We start from the raw sequence: 27530 nt of genomic DNA, 5'->3' as shown, positions 1-27530 counted from the left end.
CGGTGATACAATTTACTTTTACTAAAGCCACTTGAGCAATGCATTAAATCGCTTAGTATAAATTTATTTTGGCCGTTGGTCCAAAGATCTGGGATTGGTGTAATTAAATAAATGTGTTTTGCAATTTAACAACTATGGCTTTTTACAGAACTAATTTAAATTGCCGCCCGTATAATTTACTTAACCCTTTAGGCCAAATTGGATATATATTTTATGATTATATTGCTGCACATTGCTCCATCTAATTTTTTTACACATTTATGACAATATAAAATTTAAAAAAAATATTTTGTGGTTTTCTGCATTCTTGATGGAATTGCACTTTTAGCGGTGATATAATTTACTTTTACTAAAGCCGCTTGAGCAATGCACCACACCACTTAGTATAAGTCTATTTAGGCCGTTGATGCAAAGAGCCGGGATTGGTGTAATTAAATAAACATGCTTTCTGCAACTTAACAAGGATGTTTTTTTAGAGAACTAATTTATATTTCTAGTGCCGCCTGTATAATCTCTTTAACCATTTAGGCCAAATTGGATATATATTTTCTGATCATATTATTGCACATTACTCCATCCAATTTTTTTCACACATTCATGCCAATTAAAAAAAATTTTGTAAAAAAAAAATATATATATTTTTTGATAAATGACTTTGTATATTCCATGGGCTATTTTTAGTGAATGGATGAAGCAAGATGTATACACAATTGGTACCGGCTGTTTATGTTTTTTTTGCCAGCACAGAGAATTGAGTGGGAATTTCGTAATTTTATACTACGATGTGGTTTTCTAGGTTTTTCATTGGTAAATATTTATTAAATGAGATATAAAAATACCATATGAAATAGTTAGTCCCACTCTGATAGACATTTTGTAATTGCAATCAGGAAATCCTCCACATTTTTTCACGTTTTCCATTTTTGGTGTGGTATTGTCTTTGATTTTAAAAAATATATGTAAATTTGTGTGTTTTTTTGATTAACGTTTTTTTGAAATAATAAAATATATAAACATTTGGAAAACATAATATACTCCGGTGTCCTTTGTTAAAAATGTATTTCCATGCACCTGAGGCGCTCCAGTCAGGAGAGTCTTGGGTGATACCGATGCGAGACTCGCAGGAATCATACACAAGTAGAATCATACCCTCAGTGTCAGCCTGCTTCTCACTCTGTAGAGACACTTGTCTCTACAGAGCAATGAAGCAGAGCTGACATTGCTCTACCTGTGGAATACATTGGACTAAGGATTTTTTTTATAATTAAGATGAAGTCTCTAAATGTTTTGTTTTATTTCTAATCACATTTTTTTTTTCTTATGTGTTGTGTTTTTCTTTTTACTGTTTACTAGAAATGTATGGTGGCCAATTTCGGGCTTAGTACCAGCTGAGAATACAAAGCTGGTATTAATTCCTTTATTACCCAATGTGCCACCACCATAAGGGCTGCTGGTGAGCCGGGTAAAGCGCTTGGAAATTGCAAGAAACAGTGCTATTTCCAGGGTCGGCTGCGGGCTGTAGAGAATCCCAGCCCCCAGCTGCCTGGTTTTACCTAAGTAGAGATCAAAATATGGCGGGAGCCCACACATTTTTTTTTTAATTATTTTTTTAAATAATTAAAAACAAAAAAAAATAAAGGGCTTCCCTGTATTTTGATTGCCAGCCAAGGTAACGCCAGGCAGATGGGGGTGGCAGCCCGTAGTCATCTGCTTTATCTGCGCTGAAAATCAAAAATACCACGGAGCGCTATGTAATTTTTTTTAAATTACAGTGCCTTGCGAAAGTATTCGGCTCCCTTGAACTTTTCAACCTTTTACCACATTTCAGGCTTCAAACATAAAGGTAAAATTTTTAATGTTATGGTGAAGAATCAACAAGTGGGACCGAATTGTGAAGTTGAACAAAATTTATTGCATATTTTAAAATTTTTAAAAAATAAATAACTGAAAAGTGGGGCATGCAATATTATTCGTCCCCTTTAAGTTAATACTTTGTAGCGCCACCTTTTGCTGCGATTACAGCTGCAAGTCGCTTGGGGTATGCCTCTATCAGTTTTGCACATCAAGAGACTAAAATTCTTGCCCATTCTTCCTTTGCAAACAGCTGGAACTGAGTGAGGTTGGATGTTGAGTGTTTGTGAACAGCAGTTTTCAGCTCTTTCCACAGATTCTCGATTGGATTCAAGTCTGGACTTTGACTTGGCCATTCTAACACCAAGATACGTTTATTTGTGAACTATTACATTGTAGATTTTGCTTTATTTTTGGGATCATTGTCTTGTTGGAAGACAAATCTATGTCCCAGTCTCAGTACTTTTTTGCATAAACCGGAAGTGAGGTCTTCTATACAAACTGTGCATGCGCAGTGTGCGTTTCATTTCCTCGTCTTCCACGTTCCAAACACCGGATGTGATGCAATAGCGCACACCCCCACTCACCACATAAACGCCCGGATGCTGGAAGCTGCTCACATTACAGGATTACACTGACAGGCTTCACGTCCAGCAGCGGTATAGGTGAGTCACGACTACCGACCTTCTTTCCTATCTATTCACTTTACCATAATATAACTCTTGTTTCTTTCTCTTTTACCTAACTAGCGCTACAACTTTTCAGATATCCGGGTCCTCCGGAGATATAGCACATACTTTCCACTATACTGGTTAATGATCTAATAATCAATTATTCTATGCATAGCAATGTTGCTTTTACAATTATGCCTGAAACAGTGGTATTTATAAGCTGAAGTTCCCTCTTCTAATCTTTTCTTCTTATATAGTGGTACTGATAGACCCATTTGCATAATTACCCACCTGTCCAGTTGGACAATATATCCTACAACCATAGCCACAGGTATTTAAGTGATATGATTTGTCTCACTCATCCACAACCATGGGTAAATAGACAACTTCAGACATTGGTATACATATAAGTACATAACCTGATATAACAGTATTATTTATTTAACGATTTCCATGTCTGATTGTAACATAGGATTGTCCAGTTTAGAGGCAATGATCCTAGAGTGAACCTATACGTATGGTACTATACCAACTTCACTGGCGCGATAGGTAATTGCCACATATGTGCTTGTGATTTAGACTGGAAATTGTCTCATATAGTCCCAAACTATATCAACCGCATGAGGAGTATATATCTAATTAGAGATCCAGGATACTGAATATCAGACCCTCATTGATATAATGACATATGATTTATTTTTAGTAGCCAGAGACATATTTGGTGACACACCGATTATGACCTACACTTAAGTGATTCTAGAACTGATACATAGAGCTCCGGTAAGCTATACAATTATTAATCCCTTTTGAGCCCTCTTTTTCATTATCTCCTTTTTGCTTCCTCTCTTTCGTTCCTTCTCTTTTTCCTTCCCTTTTTCTTCGTCTTCTTTTTCTTGGACTTCCTATGGTCGGATAGCCGCCTTCTCACCATTTTCACCTATTCACTGTTCATGACAGCATGAAGGCCCGATTGAATACAGCACGTTACCAATCACTGACTTATATTTGCAGATTGTAACAATAATTATATACTTTTATATCTCTGTATTACTGTTGTGAAGAAAAGGTTCTGATTTGCATAATAACTATATCTCTTCCATGTAATTATTGTCCTTATCATGTAATATGGATGTTGGTTCTTGTATCCAATATTGTACTGTAATATTATTATGTTGTTTTGATTGATTCTTATTTTTGTTTATGTTCAGATAAAGTCCAGTTGACAAAGGCCAATGGCCGAAACGTCATTTTGTATGGACAGCTACACATATCGTTTATTGCGATCATTTCTATTTTTTATCAATAAAAATTAATTTAGCATGAAGAATTCTCTATTTCCTTTTTTGTGTGGGAGTGAGTGTGCCGGAGTTACTCCTATATTGTATGATTATTTTTACTCCAGAGCACCTACTGTTCGGTGACGCAGAGCTTTCTCCTCCATATTCAGTCCTTTTGCAGACTCCAACAGGTTTTTTTCAAGAATGGTCCTGTATTTGGCTCCATCCATCTTCCCATTAATTTTAACCATCTTCCCTGTCCCTGCTGAAGAAAAGCAGGCCCAAACCATGATGCTGCCACCACGTTTGACAGTGGGGATGGTGTGTTCAGGGTGATGAGCTGTGTTGCTTTTACACCAAACATATCGCTTGGCATTGTGCCAAAATAGTTCTATTTTGGTTTAATCTGACTAGAGCACCTTCCTCCACATGTTTGGTGTGTCTCCTAGGTGGCTTCTGGCAAACTTTAAACAACACTTTGTATGGATAACTTTGAGTAATGGCTTTCTCCTTGCCACTCTTCCATAATGGCCAGATTTGCGCAGTGTACGGCTGATTGTTGTCCTATGGAAAGACTCTCCCACCTCAGCTGTAGATCTCTGCAGTTCATCCAGAGTCATCATGGGCCTCTTGGCTGCATCTCTGATCAGTCTTCTCCTTGTTTAAAATGAAAGTTTGGATGGGCGGCCGGGTCTTTGTAGATTTGCAGTGGTATGATTCTTCTATTTCAATATGATTGCTTGCATAGTGCTCTTTGGGATGTTTACAGTTTTGGAAATCTTTTTGTAACCAAACTTCTCCACAACAGTATCATGGACCTGCCTGTTGTGTTCCTTGGTCTTTATGATGCTATCTGCACTTTAAACAGAACACTGAGACTATCACAGAGCAGGTGCATTTATACGGAGACTTGATTAAACACACGTGGCTTATCTTTATCCTCATCTGTCATTTAACGCAACATTGGATCATTCAGAGATCCTCAATGAACTTCTGGAGTGAGTTTGCTGCACTGGAAGTAAAGGGGTTGAATAATATTGCACGCCCCACTTTTCAATTATTTATTTTTTAAAAATTTTTAAAATATGCAATAAATTTCGTTCAACTTTACAGTTGTGTCCTACTTGTTGTTGATTCTTCACCATAACATTAAAATTTTTATCTTTATGTTTGAAGCCTGAAATGTGGGAAAAGGTTGAAAAATTCAAGGGGGCCGAATACTTTCGCAAGGCACTGTATTTATTTATTTTTACACTATTATATGTGTGAGGGAACCAACAGCCAATCTCATATGCCGTCACGCAGAATGGGAATCTGTAAACGGCTGTTGGAGTAACCTGGAGTCTGCCCATATATTCTAGATGATTTCAGGTTACTCCAGCATCCAATCACAGACACCCACTCTGTGACAGCGTCTGTGATTGTCTGTTATATTAACAGTAAAATAAAACAACAAGACAGAAAAAAAAATATTTTATTAGAAATAAAACATAAGACATTTAGGACTCCATCTTTATTACCCAAAAAAAACCTCCAACATAGTCCAAACACAGGCGAGCATTTTCATCTGTGCTACATCTGTGTGAGAAGACAAACACAGGTCTGCTCACACAGACTCAGCTGGGAGCTGTCAGACATTTCACCCGAGTGCACAGCTGAGGCCTGCGTATGACTCCTGCGAGTCTCGCATTGATATCACCCAACATGGCACACACTCTTTGACAGGAGCGCCTCAGCTGCATGGAAATACACGTAATACGCGAAACGTACGTCGGGCTTTTCTCTACCACCGGACTCTGGTAATGCTCCTTGCATCTTACGTTACACTTATGACTGAAATCTTTGTTCTTAATTTGGTACATCTTCCTGATCTCTCCACATGAGCAACACGTATGCTACATCATCTCTGATATCACTGGGCAACCTTTTGCCAAATAGCATTATTTTTGGGATCCTGAATGATTTACCTGGCATTTAATATGCAATCTTAGAAAGGCTTTACATATGAGTGTTTTCTATTTGGGCATTACAATTGTCTGTACCCGATATCAATCTTACTGTCCTCTTTTTCCTCCCTCATCACCACCTGATGTTTTTAACCGTGTTTAAATTTTGCACTATGCACCTTAGAACTTTCTAAATAAATATTGATTACAGTTCAGCAGTTTGCTCAAGCCTCTTTTTCTTGTTCATGTATTGATGAACTGCTGCTAGCCAATTGTGGGTCCCCCATATTGGCTCTTTTTGTGTGTCTTAAATTTCGCATGAAAATACATGCAGCCGACCCACTCCTGTAAAGAAAATGAGCGCCGTGTCGGGTGATATCGATGCGAGACTTACACAGTGACAGCCAAAGTTAATTTGAGTCTGTGGCTCATGGATTCGGGTGAACCCTAACGTCACCACGAACACGGCCGAAAAATCCGAAAACTGATGAGTGACGTGCAATGCAGTGAATACTACTGGAAGTTAATGATCAGACCTAGAAGCTGAAGCTGCTGGGAGACAGAGTCTGCAGGACGCGTCACGGGAACGGTAAATATAATCATAATTTTTTACTAATGTGCTTTTTTGAAGAAAAAACAAAAAAGCTAGCACTAAATGTGCACTACAGCACTAAAAATTCCAACTGTACTTATTATAAATATGAGATTTTTGGCAAAAAATTGCAATTTATTGAGCCACCCCGCCATTTCACGCCAAATCTCTGTTGGGGCAGTCCTAACACTAAAATATTTTTATAAAATGTGCGAAACGGCGTCACATATGAAATAGTAGAACTGCTCTTAGCAGCACTCACCTGGTCTATTTCAATCCCGTACCCACCTGTCTAGATTTTGGCGGTCATCAGGCCCTGTCCACAGGCTATTTACTTCATGCAGCATTTGCTTGGACCTGTCCCGCCCACAGCCATGACTCAGTCATGGGTACGGGATTGAAATAGACTAGGTGAGTGCTGCTAAGAGCAGTTCTACTATTCATATGTGAGGCCATATGGCACATTTTATAAAAATATTTTAGTGTAGGACTGCCCCAAATGAGATTTGCCGTGACGTGGCTGGGTAGCTCAAGAAATTGCAATTTTTTGCCAAAAATCTCAAAATTTTTATAATAAGTACAGTTCGGAATTTTTAGTGCTGAAGTGCACATTTAGTGCTGGCTTTTTGTTTTTTCTCCTTTAATGTGCTTTTTTGTTTTACAGCCCCTGGACCCAAACTGTAACACAAGCTTCCCACAAAGCTCGTGTTCGGGATCATGTGCATGAACACTATTTGTTCGGTATGGACCCCGAACTTTACAGTTCGGGTTCACCTATCACTATTCCTGAGCATTTTAATATGAGATGCAGGCCCAATTAGCTGGGTTCTTAAAAATAACATAGGGGGCAGTGGGAGCAAGAAGGGCATTAGAGCATGAAAGAAAAACAAAGTTATGGTCCAACCATGTGGTAAATAAAACGGATGTGAATGAAAATGAATGGAGGGAGAAGTAATTTGAGAATACAAGGGATATGCAAGGGATACAACACTACAATCTCTACAGCTCTCGAATCAGCTGCCCCCCTCACACACACAAAAAACCGCACAATCACCAGGCAACCCTGGCACACGAGTTAGACTAAAGAACTGAGATGGGCTTTCAGAATTGCTGAGCGCAGATGGAACAAGTCTCATTCCACTGAGCACTTCATTGCATATAAAGAGTCCCTCACCATCTTCAAGTCCACACTCACTGCTGCAAAACAAACCTACTTCTCATCCCTCATATCATCTCTCTCTCACAACCCTAAACAGCTATTCAACACTTTCAATTCTCTCCTCCGCCCTCCAGCACCACCTCGCTTTCCTCTCATCTCAGCTGAAGACTTTGCCTCTTTCTTCAAGCAGAAGATTGACAACATCAGAGCAAGCTTTGGCCCACAATCACCACGGCTCCTCATCATAGCTACTCAGCCCGCTTCCTCCAAATCCAGCTTCTCCACCATGAGAGAAAACAATCTTTTCACTCTACTCTCAAGATCACATCTAACCACATGTGCACTTGACCCACTCCCATCGCACCTCATCCCCAACATTACCACAGTCCTCATCCCAGCCCTAACACATCTCTTCAACCTATCACTACCAAGTGGTGTATTCTCCTCATGCTTTAAACATGCCTCCATTACACCCATCCTCAAAAAGCCCTCCCTTGACCCTTCCTCTGTGTCAAACTATCGCCCCATATCCCTTCTCCCCTATGCCTCAAAACTACTGGAACAGCATGTCCATCTTGAATTGTCCTCATACCTCTCCTCCTGCTCCCTCCTTGATCAGCTACAATCTGGCTTCCGACCACATCACTCTACTGAAACTGCCCTAACCAATGTCACCAATGATCTACTAACTGACAAAGCCAAGCGACACTACTCTATCCTCCTCCTCCTGGACCATTCCCTCCTACTACAGATTCTCTCATCTCTGGGCATCACAGACTTGGCCTTATCTTGGATCTCCTCATACCTAACCGACCGAACTTTCAGCGTCTCCCATTCTCACACCACTTCCTCATCTCGCCCCCTATCTGTCGGTGTCCTACAAGGCTCAGTTCTTGGACCCCTGCTGTTCTCCATCTACAGGTTACGGCCTGGGACAGCTCATAGAGTCCCACGGCTTTCAGTATCATCTCTATGCCGATGACACACAGATCTACCTCTCTAGTAGAGTTGAGCGCGGTTCGAGGTTCTCCAGTTCGCGGCTCGAGTGATTTTGGGGGCTGTTCTAGATCGAACTAGAACTCGAGCTTTTTGCTAAAGCCCGATAGTTCTAGATACGTTCGAGAACGGTTCTAGCAGCAAAAAGACAAGCTAATTACTAGCTGGCTTTCCGCTGTAATAGTGTAAGTCACTCTGTGACTCACACTATTATGAAATTTCAGCGTATAGTGTGCGGGAACAGCGCATTCAGATCACTGCTGTTTGGATAATGGCGATCGCCATTTTTTTTTTTTTTTTCCCTTGTCTTCCTTCCCTAAGCGCGCGCTTGTAGTGGGGCGGGCCAGCATGTCGGCCAATCCCAGACACACACACAGCTAAGTGGACTTTTAGCCAGAGAAGCAACGGCATGTGTGATAGGATGTCCATGTCACATGTCCATGCATTATAAAAATGGACATTTTCCTCCAGCACGCCATTATCTACCTTCTGCGTCTTGGTGTCAGTCACCGCTGGCGTAGCTCCTGTCTCCAATACTGCTGTGTACGCTCTATACACAGCGCTATACAGAATAGGGATAGAAGTTTCTATTAGTCCTTTTAAGGGCTAATACCGGCAGGGTCAGAGCCATAGGTGACAGTCAGGTCCGTGAAAACAGATTTTAACAGCTACACAAGATGACAGCGTCTGTGGAGCTAAGGTCAGGGATTTCCACGCTGCATTTCCCCATTAGGAGGGATAGAAAGGGAGGCTTCCTTTTCTCTACCCAGACCCACAACCCTACCACTGTACCCTCCTGCCCTTTGCACACTCAAGCTCATTGTTACTAAGCCATTATACTAGCAAACACTGAGTAAACTTAGTGGCATCCTAAAAGTGGCTGTTGGACTTCCATTAGTGTCCCACTGGTGCAAATCTATGTGCATCACCTCTGCATTGCACACTCAAACTCATTGTTACTAAGCCATTATACTAGCAAACACTGAGTAAACTTAGTGGCATCCTAAAAGTGGCTGTTGGACTTCCATTAGTTTCCCACTGGTGCAAATCTATGTGCAGCACCTCTGCATTGCAGACTCAAACTCATTGTTACTAAGCCATTATACTAGCAAACACTGAGTAAACTTAGTGGCATCCTAAAAGTGGCTGTTGGACTTCCATTAGTGTCCCACTGGTGCAAATCTATGTGAATCACCTCTGCATTGCACACTCAAACTCATTGTTACTAAGCCATTATACTAGCAAACACTGAGTAAACTGAGTGGCATCCTAAAAGTGGCTGTTGGACTTCCATTAGTGTCCCACTGGTGCAAATCTATGTGCATCACCTCTGCATTGCACACTCAAACTCATTGTTACTAAGCCATTATACTAGCAAACACTGAGTAAACTTAGTGGCATCCTAAAAGTGGCTGTTGGACTTCCATTAGTGTCCCACTGGTGCAAATCTATGTGCATCACCTCTGCATTGCACACTCAAACTCATTGTTACTAAGCCATTATACTAGCAAACACTGAGTAAACTTAGTGGCATCCTAAAAGTGTCTGTTGGACTTCCATTAGTGTCCCACTGGTGCAAATCTATGTGCATCACCTCTGCATTGCACACTCAAACTCATTGTTACTAAGCCATTATACTAGCAAACTATGCTGCCAGTTTAAGGGCCATAGTTGCATTGTCAGGGATAGTTATTGTTTATTCTGCTGTTAATAAAGATAGACCACCGCTGCAATCTACACCCCCTCTCAATTTTTACTACCACATTTTAAGTGCACAATCTTGTCGCAATCAAAATGAGTGGCAAAATGACAGATGCTGGTGGAAAGGGGAAGAGGCGTGTTGGAAAAGGAAAAAAAGAGTTTGTCCGTGGGGAAGGTGGCAAAGCTCCATTAACATCTGCTGAAGATAGACCATCTTCCAGCAAAAGTAAGATGTCTACTACTTACCGTGGACAATCCGATGTGCTCCCTTTTTTACGGACACGAACAACTGGAACAAAGGTAGATGATGGCCAAAAAAAGGAAAATGCTTGAATGGATCTCAAGTGGTCCAACAAGTGCCCTCTCCGCCACCTCAACTACCGCATCCAAAAAACACCAGTCCTCTGAGTTGTTATCTCAATCAAACTTGCTTTCTCCCAGCTCTGCAGTCTCCATCCGCCCTGCACAGTATGGTGGAACTGAGATGGCTGAGTCTGCAGAGCTGTTCAGTCACACTACAGCCTGGGAATCAGAGGTCTTCTCCCAAGCTACAGTGAGTACAGACCAGGAAATGGTCTGCAGTGATGCCCAGAACCTTTGTGACTCTGATTCAGGCCATGAGGACCAAGTTTCTGAGCATAATGTTGACCCTTTTTCACAAACTGTAACACCTCTTGTTATAGACAATGAGGAACATACTGATGACGATGAGACGCAGATACCAGATTGGGATGACAACTTAAATATTCGGTCAGGGCAAGAAGAAGCTCGGTCTGAGGGTGAGGGGAGTGCAAACACAACAATTGATGAGGAAGTTCTAGATCCCACCTTCTGTCAACCCACAGTCAGGCCCTCGAGGAGGTCAACAGAGACGGTGGAGGAGGATGCAACTGACGACAAAGTTACCTTGCACCTACCTGGACAGAGTCGGAGTACTGGTAGCACATCTACAACTGCATCCTCAGCCACCACTGTGCCTCTGAGCACTAGTCGGGGTGGATCAGCAGGTCGCATGCCCTCTAAGCCTTGCCTAGCCTGGTCCTTTTTTGACATAGCAAAAGATCGCCCAAATTATGTGTTCTGTAAAATTTGTCGTGATTCTGTTAGTAGAGGGCAAAACCTCAGCAGTTTGACAACTTCTACCATGAATCGTCACATGAATAAATATCATATGTCCCAGTGGGAAGCTCACCGTGCTGCAATGCGGCCTAGCGGAGCAAACCATCCACCGCCTGTCCCTTCCAGTGCATCCACGCGCTCTTCATCTTCTAGGACTGTGGGGACAGCTGTCACACCTGGTTTTCCACACACAACTTCCACCACTGTAACCGCAACAGGCAGTTTGCTTGGTAGGTCGTCAGCTGGTTTGGAAGGGGAAACAAGTGCGTGTGTACAGCTCTCTCAGACATCGATAGCACCAACGTTGGATGAAGGCAACATCATGTCTTCGCCTGCACTTTCCTCACAAACCTGCATTTTTCCAGGGACACCCTACTCAACACCGTCTACACACAGCAGCCAGATCTCTGTCCCTCAGATGTGGACAAATAAAAGGCCATTTCTTGCGACCCATGACAAAGCTAAGAGGTTAACTTTATCCCTCTGTAAGCTCTTGGCTACCGAAATGCTGCCTTTCCGCCTGGTGGACACACAGGATTTTAGAGAAATTATGTCTGTCGCTGTGCTCCAGTACGAGGTGCCCAGTCGCCACTACTTCTCTAAGAAAGCTGTGCCCGCGCTACACCAGCATGTCGCACACATCACCGCTTCCTTGAGAAACACTGTGTGTGAACGGTTGCATTTCACCACCGATACTTGGACCAGTAAGCATGGACAGGGACGTTACTTGTCGCTGACTGGGCACTGGGTAACTATGGTGATAGATCGTCAAGGGTCTGCTGCACAAGTCTTGCCGTCCCCACGACTTGTGTGTCAATCCTCTGTCTGTCCAAGTTCTGCCACTGCTTCTGCCTCCTCCACCTCATCTGGGTCCTCCACCTCCGCCACAAGCCTGCCTGGTCAGGCCACCAGCGTTCCCACTGCACAGAAGGAATCACGCACCCCTCATTACTAATGCTGGCAGCAGAGCGCAACGGCATCCGGCGGTCTTTAGCTTGACATGTCTTGGAAATAGGAGTCACACAGCGGCTGTGTTGTGGGCAGCTCTGGAGACTGAGTTCAATAAATGGTTGTCTCCACTCAACCTGCAGCCTGGTAAGGCCATGTGCGACAATGCAGCAAACCTGGGTGCGGCCCTTCGCCTGGGCAAGGTGACACACGTGCCTTGTATGGCTCACGTGTTGAACCTTGTTGTCCAGCAATTTTTAACACACTATCCCGGCCTAGATGGCCTTCTGACCAGGGCACGAAAACTGTCTGCTCACTTCTGCCGTTCAACCGCCGCAGCTGAGCGACTTGCATCGCTCCAGAAGTCTTTCGGCCTGCCAGTTTATCGCCCGAAATGCGATGTGGCGACACGCTGGAATTCGACTCTCCACATGTTACAGCGACTGTGGCAGCACCGCCGAGCCCTGCTGCAATACGTCATGACGTATAGCCTGGGCTAGCGAGATGCAGAGGTGGGCCAGATCACCCTGATGAAGTGGTCTCAGGTCAAGGACCTATGCACCCTTCTGCACAGTTTCGACATGGCGACGAATATGTTTAGCGCTGACAATGCCATTATCAGCATGACAATTCCAGTCATTTACATGCTGGAGCACACGCTAAACACTATTTGGAGTCAGGGGGTGGGACAACAGGAAGGGGAGGAACTACAGGAGGATTCATATGCGCAAGACACAACCACATCACCAAGGTCCAGACGTTCATCATCACCAACGCGGCAGGCATGGGACCATGGGGGACAGGGATCAACAAGGGCGCATGGTAGCAGGCGAAATGTTGAGGAAGGTGCAGGAGAACATGAAGAAATGGAGGACGAACTGTCCATGGACATGGAAGACTCAGCGGATGAGGGAGACCTTGGTCAAATTTCAGTTGAAAGAGGTTGGGGGGAGATGTAAGAGGAAGAAAGAACGGTTAGCACCTCTATGCCACAAACGCAGCGTGGACTTGGTCCGCATGGCTGCGCAAGACACATGAGCGCCTTCTTGCTGCACTACCTCCAACATGACCCTCGTATTGTCAAAATTAGTGATGATGACTACTGGCTTGCCACACTATTAGATCCCCGGTACAAGTCCAAATTTTGTGACATAATTCCAGCCATAGAAAGGGACGCACGTATGCAGGAGTATCAGCAGAAGCTGTTACTCGATCTTAGCTCGGCTTTTCCACCAAACAACCGTGCAGGTGCAGGGAGTGAATCTCCCAGTTGTAACTTGACAAACATGGGACGGTCTCGTCATCTTCAACAGTCTACCCGTACCAGTAGCACCGTATCTGGTGCTGGTAACAGCAATTTTATATAATCTTTTCATAATTTTTTTAGACCCTCCTTTGCAAGGCCACCAGAGACAACAAGTCTGACACATAGTCAACGGCTAGAGAGGATGATACAGGAGTATCTCCAAATGAACATCGATGCCATGACTTTGCAAATGGAGCCTTGCTCATTTTGGGCTTCAAATCTTGAAAAATGGCCAGAGCTCTCCACTTACGCCTTGGAGATTTTGTCGTGTCCAGCTGCCAGCGTTGTCTCTGAACGTGTCTTCAGTGCTGCTGGGTGTGTGCTGACAGATAAACGCACGCGTCTGTCCAGTGACAATGTGGACAGACTAACGTTCATCAAAATGAACAATTCATGGATCCACAAGGAATTTACTACCCCTGTGTCATCCTGGGGAGAGTAAATGCTTGTGCATTTTGAATGTGCTTGATGCAATTCTAGCTGTGAAGTGTACAACTAGGGCACAAGTGCTGCCACTGAAGGGGTGGGTGTGTGTGGGGCCCAATTTTTGGAAAAAAAGGGAGACTCTGCTTGGAGTAACCCTTGCTTGCTGTGTTTTTTAAAAGGAGCCAAGATGAACAAGTCATGGTTCAGCAAAGACTTTGCTACCTACCCCGGTGTCATCCTGGGGACGGTTAAGTATGGAGTATTTTTGAATGTGCTTGATGCAAATCTAGCTGTGAAGTGTACAACTGGGCCACAAGTGCTGCCACTGAAGGGGGGAGTGTCTGTGTGGCCCAATTTTTGGAAAAAAGGGAGACTCTGCTTGGAGTCACCTTGCGGTGTTTTACATGATTTTAGAACGGCGTGCCATGCCTATATCTGTGTCTCCTCCTCTTTTTCCTTGTCCAGCTCTTTTGTTTTCGCATGAGTATATGTCCTTGTCACTTTCCCATGTGTTTCTGTTGTGTTGTGAGTTGTTTGTCACCTTTTGGACACCTTTGAGGGTGTTTTCTAGGTGTTTTTGTGTGTTTGTGATTGCCTGCCATTGTTTCCTATGCGGTTCGAGTTCGGTTCGTCGAACGTTCGACGAACCGAACTCGAACGAGACCTCCGTTCGGCCAACCGAACTCGAGCCGAACCGCGACCGGTTCGCTCCTCTCTACTCTCTAGACCTGACATTACCTCTCTACTAACCAAAATTCCACAATGTCTGTCTGATATTTCATTCTTCTTCTCTACTCGATTCCTAAAGCTTAACATGGACAAAACAGAGTTCATTGTCTTTCCTCCTCCTCACTCATTTCCTCCAACAAGCCTTTCCATCAAACTTGATGGTTGCTCACTCTCCCCAGTCTCACAAGCTCGTGTCCTTTAAGTAACCCTTGACTCTGCTCTATCCTTAAAGCCACACATCCAAGCCCTCTTCACCTCATGCAGACTACAACTCAAAAATATCTCCCGGATCCATGCTTTCCTTAACCAAGAATCAGCAAAAACATTAGTGCATGCCCTCATCATCTCCCGCCTCGACTACTGCAACCTCCTGCTCTCTGGCCTCCCGTCCAACACTCTTGCACCCCTCCAATCTATCCTAAACTCTGAGGCCCGCTTAATCCACCTCTCCCCTTGCTATTCCCCAGCCACGCCACTCTGCCAATCCCTTCACTGGCTTCCAATCGCCCAACGACTCCAGTTCAAAACATTAACCATGACATACAAAGCCCTCCACAACCTGTCTCCTCCTTACATCTGTGACCTAGTCTCCCGGTACCTACCTGCACGCAACCTCAGATCCTCACAAGATCTCCTTTTCTACTCCTCTCTTATCTCCTCTTCCCACAATCGCGTGCAAGATTTCTCCCGTGCCTCCCCCTTACTCTGGAACGCTCTACCTCAGCATATAAGACTCTCCCCCACCGTGGAAAGCTTCAAGAGGAACCTCAAGATTCACCTCTTCCAACAAGCCTACAACCTACAATAGCCCTCAGTCCAGTACACCACTGCGCAACCAGCTCTGTCCTCACCTATTGTACCATCCTCCTTTCCATGTAGACTGTGATCCCTCGCGGGCAGGGTCCTCTCTCCTCCTATACCAGTCTGTTTTGTACTGTTAATGATTGTTGTATGTATACCCTCTGTCACTTGTAAAGCTCCATGGAATAAATGGCGCTATAATAATAATAAATAATAATAATAATATGCAATAGAGAAAGAAGTGAGGTTTGGAACAGAAGGTATAGTCCTTGAAGTTCTCTCCAGATGTTACACAGACCATTACTTTGAAGAATTTATAGAAATATAGTGGTCTCTGGGATGCCAAAAGTTGGTTTGGGTTGTCTGATAGCTTTGTCTATAGTTGGATCAAAAATAAGGTTGGAATCTCCTGCTAAAAGAAAAAGCCATTTGTGGAGTGCAGAAATCAGTTTAAAAATGTAGGAAAAGAAGTTCTTGAGGTGTGTTAGGGATGTAATACTATACAATGGTGAGATCGACATTGAACAAAGACCCCAAAAGTAGGAAGTTGCAGAAAGGAGGCTTGACTATTTCCTTTGAACATAAAAAGGAAGTTCTCTTTAGATGTTACTATAGCTTTGTAATTGTGTAGAAAAGCAAAAGTGCTGAGGTTGCTAGAAACTGGATTGGGGCCTCTGGTGGATTTGTTAAAAAATAAGTTTGGTATGTCCTGCCAATAGTCAAAACCCTATCAAGTATGCATAAATTACTTTAAAAAAATAGGTACATGATGCTGATGTGTGTTATAAACATAAATAATGAGGTTGACATCAAACAAGGGTCCCGAAGAAGAGAGTAGCAGTCAGACGTGTTAACTGCTTCCTTTAAACATATAAAATGAAAATTTGTCCTTAAGTTTTCAATCTTTTAATTTTCAAAATAAAAAAACAAATGTAAAATGTGCTTCGCATACATAGTTATGTAGAGCTTACCTGAATCACAGACTGTTGCAATGTCTCCTGTTGTTTCACTAGCAGACACTGCCATTACGGGACTTTTGTGGCCAGTGAGACTTTGCACATAGCATAATCTTAAAAAGAAAAAAAAAGAAATTAAGCAATGCACAAGTAATTAATGAGAGATTTTTAAATTGTGTTCATTTAAGGATTTATTATCAAAACATAGCCTCACTATCATCGATGTGCCCAATCCAACACTTCTAAAAAGGTTTAGATTGTAAGATCCAATGGGTACAGTAAAGCACTTTGGAATTAATGGCGCTATATAAGTGAATAAATATTATTATTATTATTTATAAAAGGAGCTAGTGCTTTATTTATTTTAATTATTTTCTTAATATTTTCAAAGCATTTACAACATGGAAAACAGTTCAAGAGAAGGAAGAAGAGTTCAGGTGCATTTACACTCACTGCTAATTGTGAACAAGTGTTCCCAAAAACGCATGTTTTATGTAAAATGGTTTTTGAGCTTCTTTAAAAATCAACATTCTTGGTATCACATTGTTCTGTGTAAAAATGACAAGAAATGCCGAGAACAGTAATCTACTATGCACATAGAAAAGGCTCTTACCGATAAATCTGTGCACATCGGAAGAGTGGTCAGCCTTTCTAAACAGGCAATTAAATGATCCCCAATAGGTGGTAAGTTAATATAAATAAACCTTTAGCATATTGGAAACAAAAATGAACAGCCACTGAGGGTGTAAAGCCCAACATAAATACAGTAAAATATAGTCAGTTTGAAATATCCAAAATATAAAATCAAATGCAAGTAGCCCATTAAAGGAAAGGGGAAAAAACACAGGTGAGAGGGGGATGTTATGGTTAGGAGAAAGAGGAAAAAAAGTAAAAAGCAAGTAGTATTGTTCAACTAAATAATGTCCAAGCACCATAAATAAACACCATCTAGCAAGAGCAGTTCAGGTCTCTAAACTGACAGAGCACTGGACTCTTGAGAGAAGACAGAAGTAATCTATAACAACTTTTCCCTGTTATTTCATCAGTAACAGTGCTCAGAGCTAAATTTTATACAGAACTATTGACATTATTAATGCTTTTGTAGGTCTTGTCGATCACATGATTTCTAGGTATAAAAAAAGAGGATTGTTGGCACCCACCGTAAAATCTTTTTCTCATAGCTTTCATTTGGGGCCACAGGAACTATAGGTTATATAATGCCACCTGGAGTCTGACAGTAAGAATTCATCTTAGAAACAAAGTCAGTTCCTCCCCAACAGCCTACACCTAGTTAGTTAATAATAATAATAATAATAATTAATAATTAATTAATAAATATAGTTAACACCCAGCTATTCACCTAGCAAAGCCAACACCCCCTCAAACAAGGGAGAGTGATGTGTAACCCAATGAAGGCTTTGAGAAAAAGATTTTCCAATGAGCATCAAAAATTCTAATTTCTAGAACACTTCATTAAGTACACAGGAGCTGCAGAAGGAGAATAAAAACTAGCAGAAAGGAGCAACAAGAAGGAGTGCAATAGGTTATATCTAGAGATATATTAATGGTATAATTAGAGGAAAGGCTCACCTTGTAGGGTTGTGAAGAGTTGCAACCACTAAAACACATGTAACATACTATTGCAGAAGCCCCATGTGGAAAGACGAGTGTATCAGTGGAAAATAGGTTAAACGCCGTGCCATCACATAGACGAATCCGGATGAGGTACAAGTGATTTATTATGCAATTCGTTTCGAGAACACTTTCTCCTACTTTAGGAAAAAAAGTGTTTTCTGAAACACATTGAATACACATTAAATCCACTGATGCACTCGTAGAAGGAAGAATAGCATGTGTAAGAAATCTTCAGTTACCACATGAGCAACTGACGCTTGCAGTACCCTTCTGCTAAGATTTTCATCTAATCCGCACAGATGTGGACTAAAGACTAAGAAGCGAACCTATTGAATAAAAGGGCAGATGTCTGTAGGCGTATAACCCAGGAAGCTTCTATCAAACGGTGAGAGTGAGCTATGCCCTGGCAAGGAGGCACTTGCTTAACCCAATCATTCATATTTGCAGATTAAAACAAGTGAACATTGGTAATCCCAGAGGCGATTCAACCTCTGCAACATCATAATAGGATAACCAAAAAGGTATCTGAACAAAGCTGTGAGAGACAGGTAGAACTGCACAGCTCTCACTGTATCAGATTGTGTAAGGAACCTTCAGTGAGATGAGATGCAAAGTATCTAAAGTAAGGAGAGCAATCTCACTGAAGTGAAAAGAATACACACTAGGAAAAAAAGAGGGTGCCAAAGGAAAAAAAACTCTGTCCCTCAGAAGGAGAGAGACTAATGAAAATCACCACTTGGAGCCTCTACTAATGGAAGAGATTGTGAAAAGGAAAATAATCACCTTGCCGTAAAGCTTTAAAGGAGAAAACAAAAAGGTGTCAAAGATCAGACTGATGTCCCCCATATCTATAGGGGTTAATACGGTGGCTCTAAGTTCAACCTTCCCAGGTGGGAAGTATTGATTTGTGACCTACATATCAAGTTGCACTGGACAAGTATAGCCAAGGTATGAACCTTTCTATTGGCAGTTAACCCAGACTCAAGACAGGAACGCAAAAATTAAAATGAAGAATAACATCATAGGAGCACTGCCAATAGGTGTTCACATATGGAAGAAGTTTTCTAAACAAAATGGTAGAAACGTGACATCTAAGTCCCATATTCCCTAATCCTAATCAGATTACCTTAGTCAGAAAGAAGCTTCTGTTGTTATGTGCAATGAAGATCAAGATTTCTGGACTCAAAATGAAGAACCCTGAGCTTAAAAGGCATTCAAAATGTTCAGTCCAAACTGAAGAAGGAAAATCCTGCCCTGAAAGGGAAAGACCAAGATTCCCCTTGAATAAAGAATAGCTTTGATCTCCACCCTGTCCTGTCACCTACCAAGGAAACTCCAGTGAATTAAGTATGCTTCCTGGAAGACCATCAAAGACATATAATCTCAAAACAAACTGGTGGTCCAGGCAACACAACTAAATTGGATCGTTTGAACGACTTGCCTGAAGCCTCAAAAGAGACAGACCTTTACAGTGATTCCATAAAAGTTGAAACGATGGAAACACTGCTATTATTCTTTAAAGGTACCGTCACACTAAGCAACATCGCTAGCAACATCGCTGCTGAGGCACAACTTTGCTAGCGATGTTGCTTAGTGTGACATCCAGCAACAACCTGGCCCCTGCTGTGAGGTCGTTGGTTGTTGCTGAATGTCCTGGGCCATTTTTTAGTTGTTGCTCTCCCGCTGTGAAGCACATATCGCTGTGTGTGACAGCGACAGAGCAACAACTAAATGTGCAGGCAGCAGGAGCCGGCTTCTGCGTACGCTGGTAACCAAGAAGCCCTTACCTTGGTTACCCGATATTTACCTTCGTTACTAGCGTCCGCCGCTCTCAGCTGTCAGTGCCGGCTCCCTGCTCCCTGCACACATAGCCAGACTACACATCGGGTAATTAACCCGATGTGTACTGTGACTAGGAGTGCAGGGAACAGGGAGCCGGCACTGGCAATGTGAGAGCGGCGGACGCTGGTAACGAAGGTAAATATCGGGTAACCAAGCAAAGGGCTTCTTGGTTACCCAATGTTTACCGTGGTTACCAGCGTCCGCAGAAGCTGGCTCCCTGCTCCCTGTACACGTAGCAGAGTACACATTGGGCAATTAACCCGATGTGTATTGTGGCTAGGTGTGCAGGGAGTCAGCGCTAAGCGGTGTGCGCTGGTAACCAAGGTAAATATCGGGTTGGTTACCCGATATTTACCTTAGTTACCAAGCGCAGCATGCTTCCATGTGTAGCGACGCTCCAGCGATCCCGGCCAAGTCAGGTTGCTGGTGGGATCGCTGGAGCGTCGCTTAGTGTGACATCTCACCAGCGACCTCCTAGCAACTTAAAAGCGATCCCTATCAGGTTGTATCGTTGTTGGGATTGCTGGTAAGTTGTTTAGTGTGACTGGGCCTTTACTTAGTCATGAAGACCGTAGGCGAAAAAGACTAGGATAATATAGAGACCGCCCCAGGGACTGATATACAATATGGAATGAACCAAAATACTGAGCAAGGGGAGGCTTCAATAGCCACTCAAAGCCTCTAAAGTGGCGCCATACCCTGGGAAGCTACATCCACAAGGGCAGAGAATCTGGAGACTCCCCGAAACAATGATGCCTCCTGGTCAGACTGTCAAGTAGATACAAGATGTCCCAACTGTAGGGCTCAGAAGCTTCAGTCGCAGTGTATCTGATTGTCTATGATACCACAAATAAAGTACTCCTGTTGGCTGAAGAAGCCTATACAAGTGCGCAATACTCATCCAGCTGAAAGGTAACTGGTTTCTTACCTGAAATACCCTAGGAAGAGATCAGAGTACCATGTGGCTCACTTGTGTAATATGAGCTAAACATTAGAGAATGTCTGATTATACTTTCAGGACCTACAAATCATGTTCTACTAACACTGCATCTGCTTTCATAGTGTTTATGGCAGTCAGTAGATATTTTTGCTCCCTTGAGTGACAAGATGGTGGTCAGACTTACTCTGAGTCTGAGTACATTGAGTTTTACTTTCATGGTTATGTCCTACTGAGGGAACTCTGCCTAATAATCTGACTCTGGGAGATAGTGGATAGAGTACCATGTGTGATTTGTCAGGCAAAGAATGCAACTAAATGATCCGACCCCTTGGGAAGTGTTCAGACTATCTTCTCATCTGCTACCAAGATCTACCCACAGTCCTAATCAACCTCACAATAAGTAAGGCTAAGAGGCCTCTGGTTACTATTCTGACTCATTTGAAAGCATGGTCAGGGTACTGTCTGGCTTTCATGAATGATACACGCCTCTGAGCGAAATTTGTTTCATGGTCTAGAAAGTTGTCAAAGCACAGTAAGTTACAACTCACACTGTCTGGATCACTTGCCTAAACGCTCTGCAGGGTCTTCTGACTCATTGAGGGGCGTGGTCATAGTGTATGTAGTTTACTAAATGTGTGGTGCTCCATATAGAGTTTGCCTAGTTTGGAACTGGCAGGCTTGTGCATCTAACTCACTCTGGGAAATGATAAAAGTAGCTTCTGGGTTGCAATTTCCACTGGGGACAGGTTGGTCTGATCAACTCTGGGAACTGGTCACAATACCAGGGACAGAGAGAAAATTGCTAGATGCCTCACGACTGTAAACATGGACAAGGACACCTTGGCCAGTGTAACCTCTCAGTGAGACAGAGCTACTAGATAGGTAGTGAATGGTTGGTGTGCACTCGCCGTTGATTATAGGTATTGGTTGAACTGGAGAAAAACACAGTTGTCAGCAGAAAGTAAAATCAACTGCACTCTGGCTGCTGATTAAACAGCACAGGCCCGTGAAAACAAAGTTGCAGAATCAAGGAAATACAATGCAAAGGAGGACCAAGGCAAAGGACCTACATAACTGTCCTAAATCAGCTTAATCCTGTGGCCCTGAGATTCATGTTTTGTTCCATAAAACACACCATGCTAAGAAGGGCAAGTGAGCAGAAGTCAAAAGGCAAAGGATCATCTGCCCCAAATACCTGATCCCCGACTACAAGTTTCAATAGTCTTGCCATCTCAATAAGAAAGGCTACAGACTGATCACTGTAGTCTGTACTATCTGTTGCTTAGTGGGGCAAAAGAAAACAGTCCCATTCCGCTCTGTTACCCAACCTAAAGAAGAAAAAAGGGAAAGATTAGTCTCTGCAATAAAGCATCATAAACAAAAACAGGACTGAAACTCAGACCTGTGCCTGCCTCCAATGTGACACTAAGAGAAACTGAACACAAGGAGGGACTTTTTTTTAAGATGTATTCTTAGTGTCAGCCTCCAGGTGGCAGCAAGGTTCCTATGTCCTCCCATTAAGTGTCTGAAAAAAAAATTCTTTTTTTCACTTAGTTGCATGAATGTAAAAAATAATTACACAACTATCCACATGACCATAATCCGAAAAATTAATTCAACAGTTTTTTTAGTGTGGAAAAAAAAACAACAAAAATTGCATTTTATTGATTTACATTGCAAAAAAAGTTATATCATATTACACAGCAATTTAAATGTACCCCAACACATTGTTAAAATGAATAATGTTTTTCCTGTATATAACAAAGCCTCATACAGCTGCATCAATGGAAAAATATAAATAAAGTTATGGATGCTGAAAAATGGAAAAGCAAAAATGAATAAAATTGTAGAGCCACTGTTCTCTCTTCAGGAGTGCATTAATCCTGTGTGCTGGGATTCCTCATTTGTGAGGTGGTGGAGCACAGCTAAAATTGACAATTGGGATCAGAGGCATGGCTGTGCTGCTAGTCTGAACTGGGTATTGCCTCTGCAGCACTCTGCAAGAAGGCTCTAAGTCACGTATGTCCTCCCTTCAAGCAGACAATGGCCAGTACGACCGCCAGGATGTTCTTTATGGATGGAGTTAGCATGCTCTGCTCTCCTATCACTCTCTTGCCATCACAGCTCTAAAAATTTGTAGCTCTGCATTTCCAGAATCTAAGTCAATCTACATACAGCAGTCTCATATCTCTTATGTAAGGAATACACAGCAGCCTAAGGGTACCGTCACACTAAACGATGTACCAGCGATTCCAACCACGATACGACCTGGTCAGGATCGTTGGTACATCATGGTAGTCAGATCTTCCCAATGATGCAGCAACGATACGGCGACCCATAACAACCTGTACAACGATATCAGTGTTCGCTGGGACCCTGTCACATAGCACGATTCAAATCTTGAGTAGTAACATAGGCGTGCATCTACATTGCCTTTTCCACGCCCCCTCTGCTCCGATTGGTGGTCATAACTGCATTGTGACTGGGCTGCCTAGCCTTCAGAGAAGGCAACATAATAGCGCTTCCATCCTTCTCCATCCTTGTCCATCCTACAGTCCCGATGCAGAATGGACTGTATTACGATCTGCTGCTACACGCGGTCCGAGACAAGTGAATTCAGCCCTCGGAAATGTACTGCGATCTACGAGCCAGAACAGAGGATTGAAGTGGCCAATCCGAATGCAGTAGCGATCAACAATCGGAACAGAGGGCGCGGAAAACAAGGAAGATGCACGCCTACATGAGTCGCGAACGAGGTCTTTGAGTAAGGTGTCAAAAACACTGATGCGTGCTGCCCTGTGGGAGACAGATGACCAAAACATGAACCAGAACAGTGTGTAACGATCAGCGATTTCACAGCAGGGGCCAGGTCGCTGCTTAGTGTCACACAGAAGTACCCTTAAGTGTATCCTATGTGATGTATATACAGCAGTCTCATGTTTGCTATTTGATATATACTGTAGTCTCATGTCACATATGGAATTTATACAGCAGTCTCATGTCTCCTATGATATATACTCAAGTCCCCTACAGTGTATATGTATACAGCAATTTCATCTCTCCTATGATCTATATACAACTGTTTCATGTCTCCTATGATGTAGTCTGAGTCTCCTGTGATATATTCAGCAGTCTTTGTCTCCTATGTAATATAAATACAGCAGTCTCAGTGTATGCTATGTGATTTATGCAGCAGAGTCTCAGTGTATCTTATATAATGAATATATTCCATGGGAAAAATTATTAAGCTATTCGTATTTTTTAAATTTAATTTTATTATTCAACAACTAAAGTGCTATCAGTCAGTCCAAGAGTATAATAAATAGGGATGATCGAATACCCTATTATTCCCTTTGCCGAATATCCGACGAATACCTCGCAGCTATTTGAGTATTCGCGAATATTCGACCCCCAATGCAAGTCTATGGGAAACCAGAATAATTTCATGTTGGACCCGTCGGTGAGCTGTGGTGACTGAGGAAGAGGCTGAAATGAATGGCAAAAGGCAGAAACAGTATGGGCACAGCCTGTAGAAGGTGCCTCACTGCATTTCTGCCCCCTCCCGATTCATCCAAGATGACAGGATGCACACTAACGCGCCACCCGCATTCACCCTCTTCCTCTGATTTCTGTTCTCCCCGGGTCCAGCTAAGTCACCCCCCAAAACCCCCGGGTGTTTTTACCTTTTTGCAGCGTTTATCCCCCGTGTCCCTCCTCCTTCATAATACACGGTAGGCGTATGCGCAGAGCGCGGCTGTCAGCTCAGCTTGCTGTGTTGAGTGAGAACGGCTGTGGAGCTGCGCTGGCTGCAAGCACACTGGTGCTGTGACCCGAGGAGGGTAGGTGCAGATTCTTTGCAACCACACTCTTCCCATAGAAGGTCTGCACTCCTAGAAAATGAGGGACACGTTCCCTGAGCGTGCCCCCCAAATTCTAGAAGATCCAGAATTGTCGTGGGACTTCCAAAATGGATTACAGATGCTTTTTTTCTTTACAATAAATTGGTGAAAGAGGGAATGTTTTGTGGAGTGTTTTTTCAAATATTTTTTTTTTTTGTGGTCTATTTTTTTTTATACTTTTATTACTGACAGTTGGTGATGTCGGGAATCTAATAGACGACATGACATGACCAACTGCTGGGCTTGATGTCAGGTGACATTACACATCTGGTATGAACCCCATTTATTACCCTGTTTGCCACCCCACCAGGGCACGGGATGAGCTGGGGCGAAGCGCCACGATTGGCGCATCTAATGGTGCGCCACTTCTTGGGCAGCTGTGGCCTGCTATTTTTAGGCTGGGAAGAGCCAATAACTATGGACCTACCCACCCTGAAAATACCAGACCACAGCTGTCCGCTTTACCTTGGCTGGTGAACTAATTTGGGGGGAAACCTGGGGACCCTTTGTTATGGACAAGATACACACATATATATCTCTTGGCATAACATTCAGACAGACAAAGTCTTGTGACAAGTGAATCATGCCGACATTGCTTAATATAAATGAGGAACCAAGCACATTACAGTAAATTGTATATTACAGAATAAGCTGTTCTACTTTATCCAATAGGAGACGTGTTACGTATTCTTGGCACCTAGCCAATAAGTCCGTTTAAATATTTGTACAACTTCCGGAATAAATCAGTTTTACTTTCTATTCATATCTGAGTACGTCTCTAATGTGAGTGAAAGAGAGTGGTATGCATGCTACCACGAGTGACTCATAATTTGGACTGCAGACAGTTTAAGAGGGATGCATGACTAGATTGCATCAAAGTAAATTTATGGCCAACATTAACAGATGGCGCCCAACGAACCTTAGGACGGAGCTCTGGATGATGGACGGCCATGCTGGCCCCTTAATTCGAAAGGCAACTACCGGGATATGGAGATGCGCACTATAGCTGCAGGTGAGAAGATTTGTCTAATCTCACCTTGCAAACCTCCTGCGTGTACTTGCATTTCGAAGGGGGGGTTGGGCTGTCCCAGTCTAGACACCTAATGACCGCCATCTCGCATGAGATAAGCCGTCCTAAGAGATCCCACACCAAGGTGGTCAGGTTCACCTTAAGCTGTCTGTATAAATGTAATTCTAAATCACATGAAATGTAATGTGGTTTGAGGTTTTTGTCTGCTCTGGGAGAAAGCAGAAGTTCTAAGTTTCGTTTTTCTCTGACGGTAGGGGAAAATGAGGAAGTTGTTATATACGCTGGTTATATGGATATATATGGTTATATCTGCAGGTGAGATCAGCCACCTGGATGGTATATATAGTGTCCTTATTGTTATGTCATTGTGTTTACCTGTGTCTACCTGTTGAAATGTCTGTCTATTTGCAGCAGGTGGAGTACTTGCTGGTTACGAGAAACGGGAAGTTCTGTTTGGTTCAGTTACGGCAGAAAAAGGGGAAGTGTCAAGTGTCACGATAATGTAGTGAGAGCTGTCTTTGAGTGAAAAAAAAAACAAAAAAAAACTCAGAAGCTGTACTTTGAGGTTAACTGTTTATGTATACTGCTGTATATACTGCGAGATACACCAATTTGTGATGACGTGTCCGGTCAATAGTTGATGTTTGATAAGGCCTTGGACCTGATCTTCGGGAATAGAAGATTTGGAAGGGTTTTCTATGTACAAGTGCAGTGTTGTATAAAGTGGGGGACGGACCCTGACTGTTACCTGGTACAGTTTTCCTGCTAAGCAGTGAGTTGAACGTTGTATGCGTACTCATTGGTCTTGTTTTAGTGGATGTCAATGTATTCTTACCTAGGATTGAATACATTGGGGAAAATCCTAAATTTTGGTCTTAATCACGGTTATTGATGGTCTGGATGGATCGTACTTATGTGGTGTATATAAGGTGAACAGAGGTTACTAGTACTTGAAGTAAGATATAGTGAGGGTGAATTTAGTTTCTATCACCCACGTGACACTTCTTCCTGGTAGGACAACCCGTTTGTGTTGTGGTTTTGTGGATAGAAATCTTGGTATTCTGTGGATGTGTATAGTTGCTGGTCCAGGAGAGGAAGTGCACAACGGCACAGACCAGACATCCAGATTGACGTGTTAGTTTTAGGTCGTGTACCCTTTAAGCATGGGGTCTAATCAGTCCACACCTGTCAAGTTAACGGCAGATGAATTAGTAAGCGAGCAAGAAGGTAAAAAGTATATTAAAAATATGAAGTCGCTCCTTCAGGGATCACTGCCAAGAGGGAGATTAGAGGAGCAAGAATGGAAAGATGTCTTGTTAAATAAGCGAGGGATTTTGAAAGATAAAGATCTCCTTATGGATGCTGAGGCATGGTATAGAACGTCAAAAGATGTTAGAAAATTGCCATGGAAAGAGGAATGGGATGGAGATAGTAGATATTTCTATATTGCACCAGCTCAGAAAATGGCACCTCAGGAAGTGGCCAAGCCCATTAGGAAACAATACCCCCCTCCTTATAAGTCGTCCCCAGAGGGTTGGACTTGTGTAGTTTGTCCCCCTGCCCACCAAACGCCCTCCCTAGCCTGCCCAGACGTCATTTCAGGTTGGGCCGCACCTAGTTCCCTTTTCCAGCCATCTTAAGTCCCAAGGCCACTGGCCTATTTGTTGCTGGAGCAACAGAAAACACCGAGGGGGGGCAGGAAGATG

At 42.9% G+C, this 27530-nt stretch overlaps 1 protein-coding gene across 3 annotated transcripts in view; it reads right to left on the bottom strand.

The window, feature by feature from the left end:
- The window catches only part of LYST (lysosomal trafficking regulator), a 1763279-nt gene that overhangs the window by 179852 nt on the left and 1555897 nt on the right, over positions 1-27530 (bottom strand). For all 3 annotated transcript variants that reach the window (XM_075339737.1, XM_075339736.1, XM_075339738.1), the window contains exon 49: positions 16494-16591. In XM_075339737.1, the coding sequence (XP_075195852.1) occupies positions 16494-16591 (98 nt within the window). The remainder of the gene's footprint in view (positions 1-16493; positions 16592-27530) is intronic.

Source organism: Anomaloglossus baeobatrachus, chromosome 3, assembly GCF_048569485.1.
Source record: "Anomaloglossus baeobatrachus isolate aAnoBae1 chromosome 3, aAnoBae1.hap1, whole genome shotgun sequence".
Taxonomy (NCBI): domain Eukaryota; kingdom Metazoa; phylum Chordata; class Amphibia; order Anura; family Aromobatidae; genus Anomaloglossus; species Anomaloglossus baeobatrachus.
This window is presented reverse-complemented; position numbering and strand designations above follow the sequence as displayed.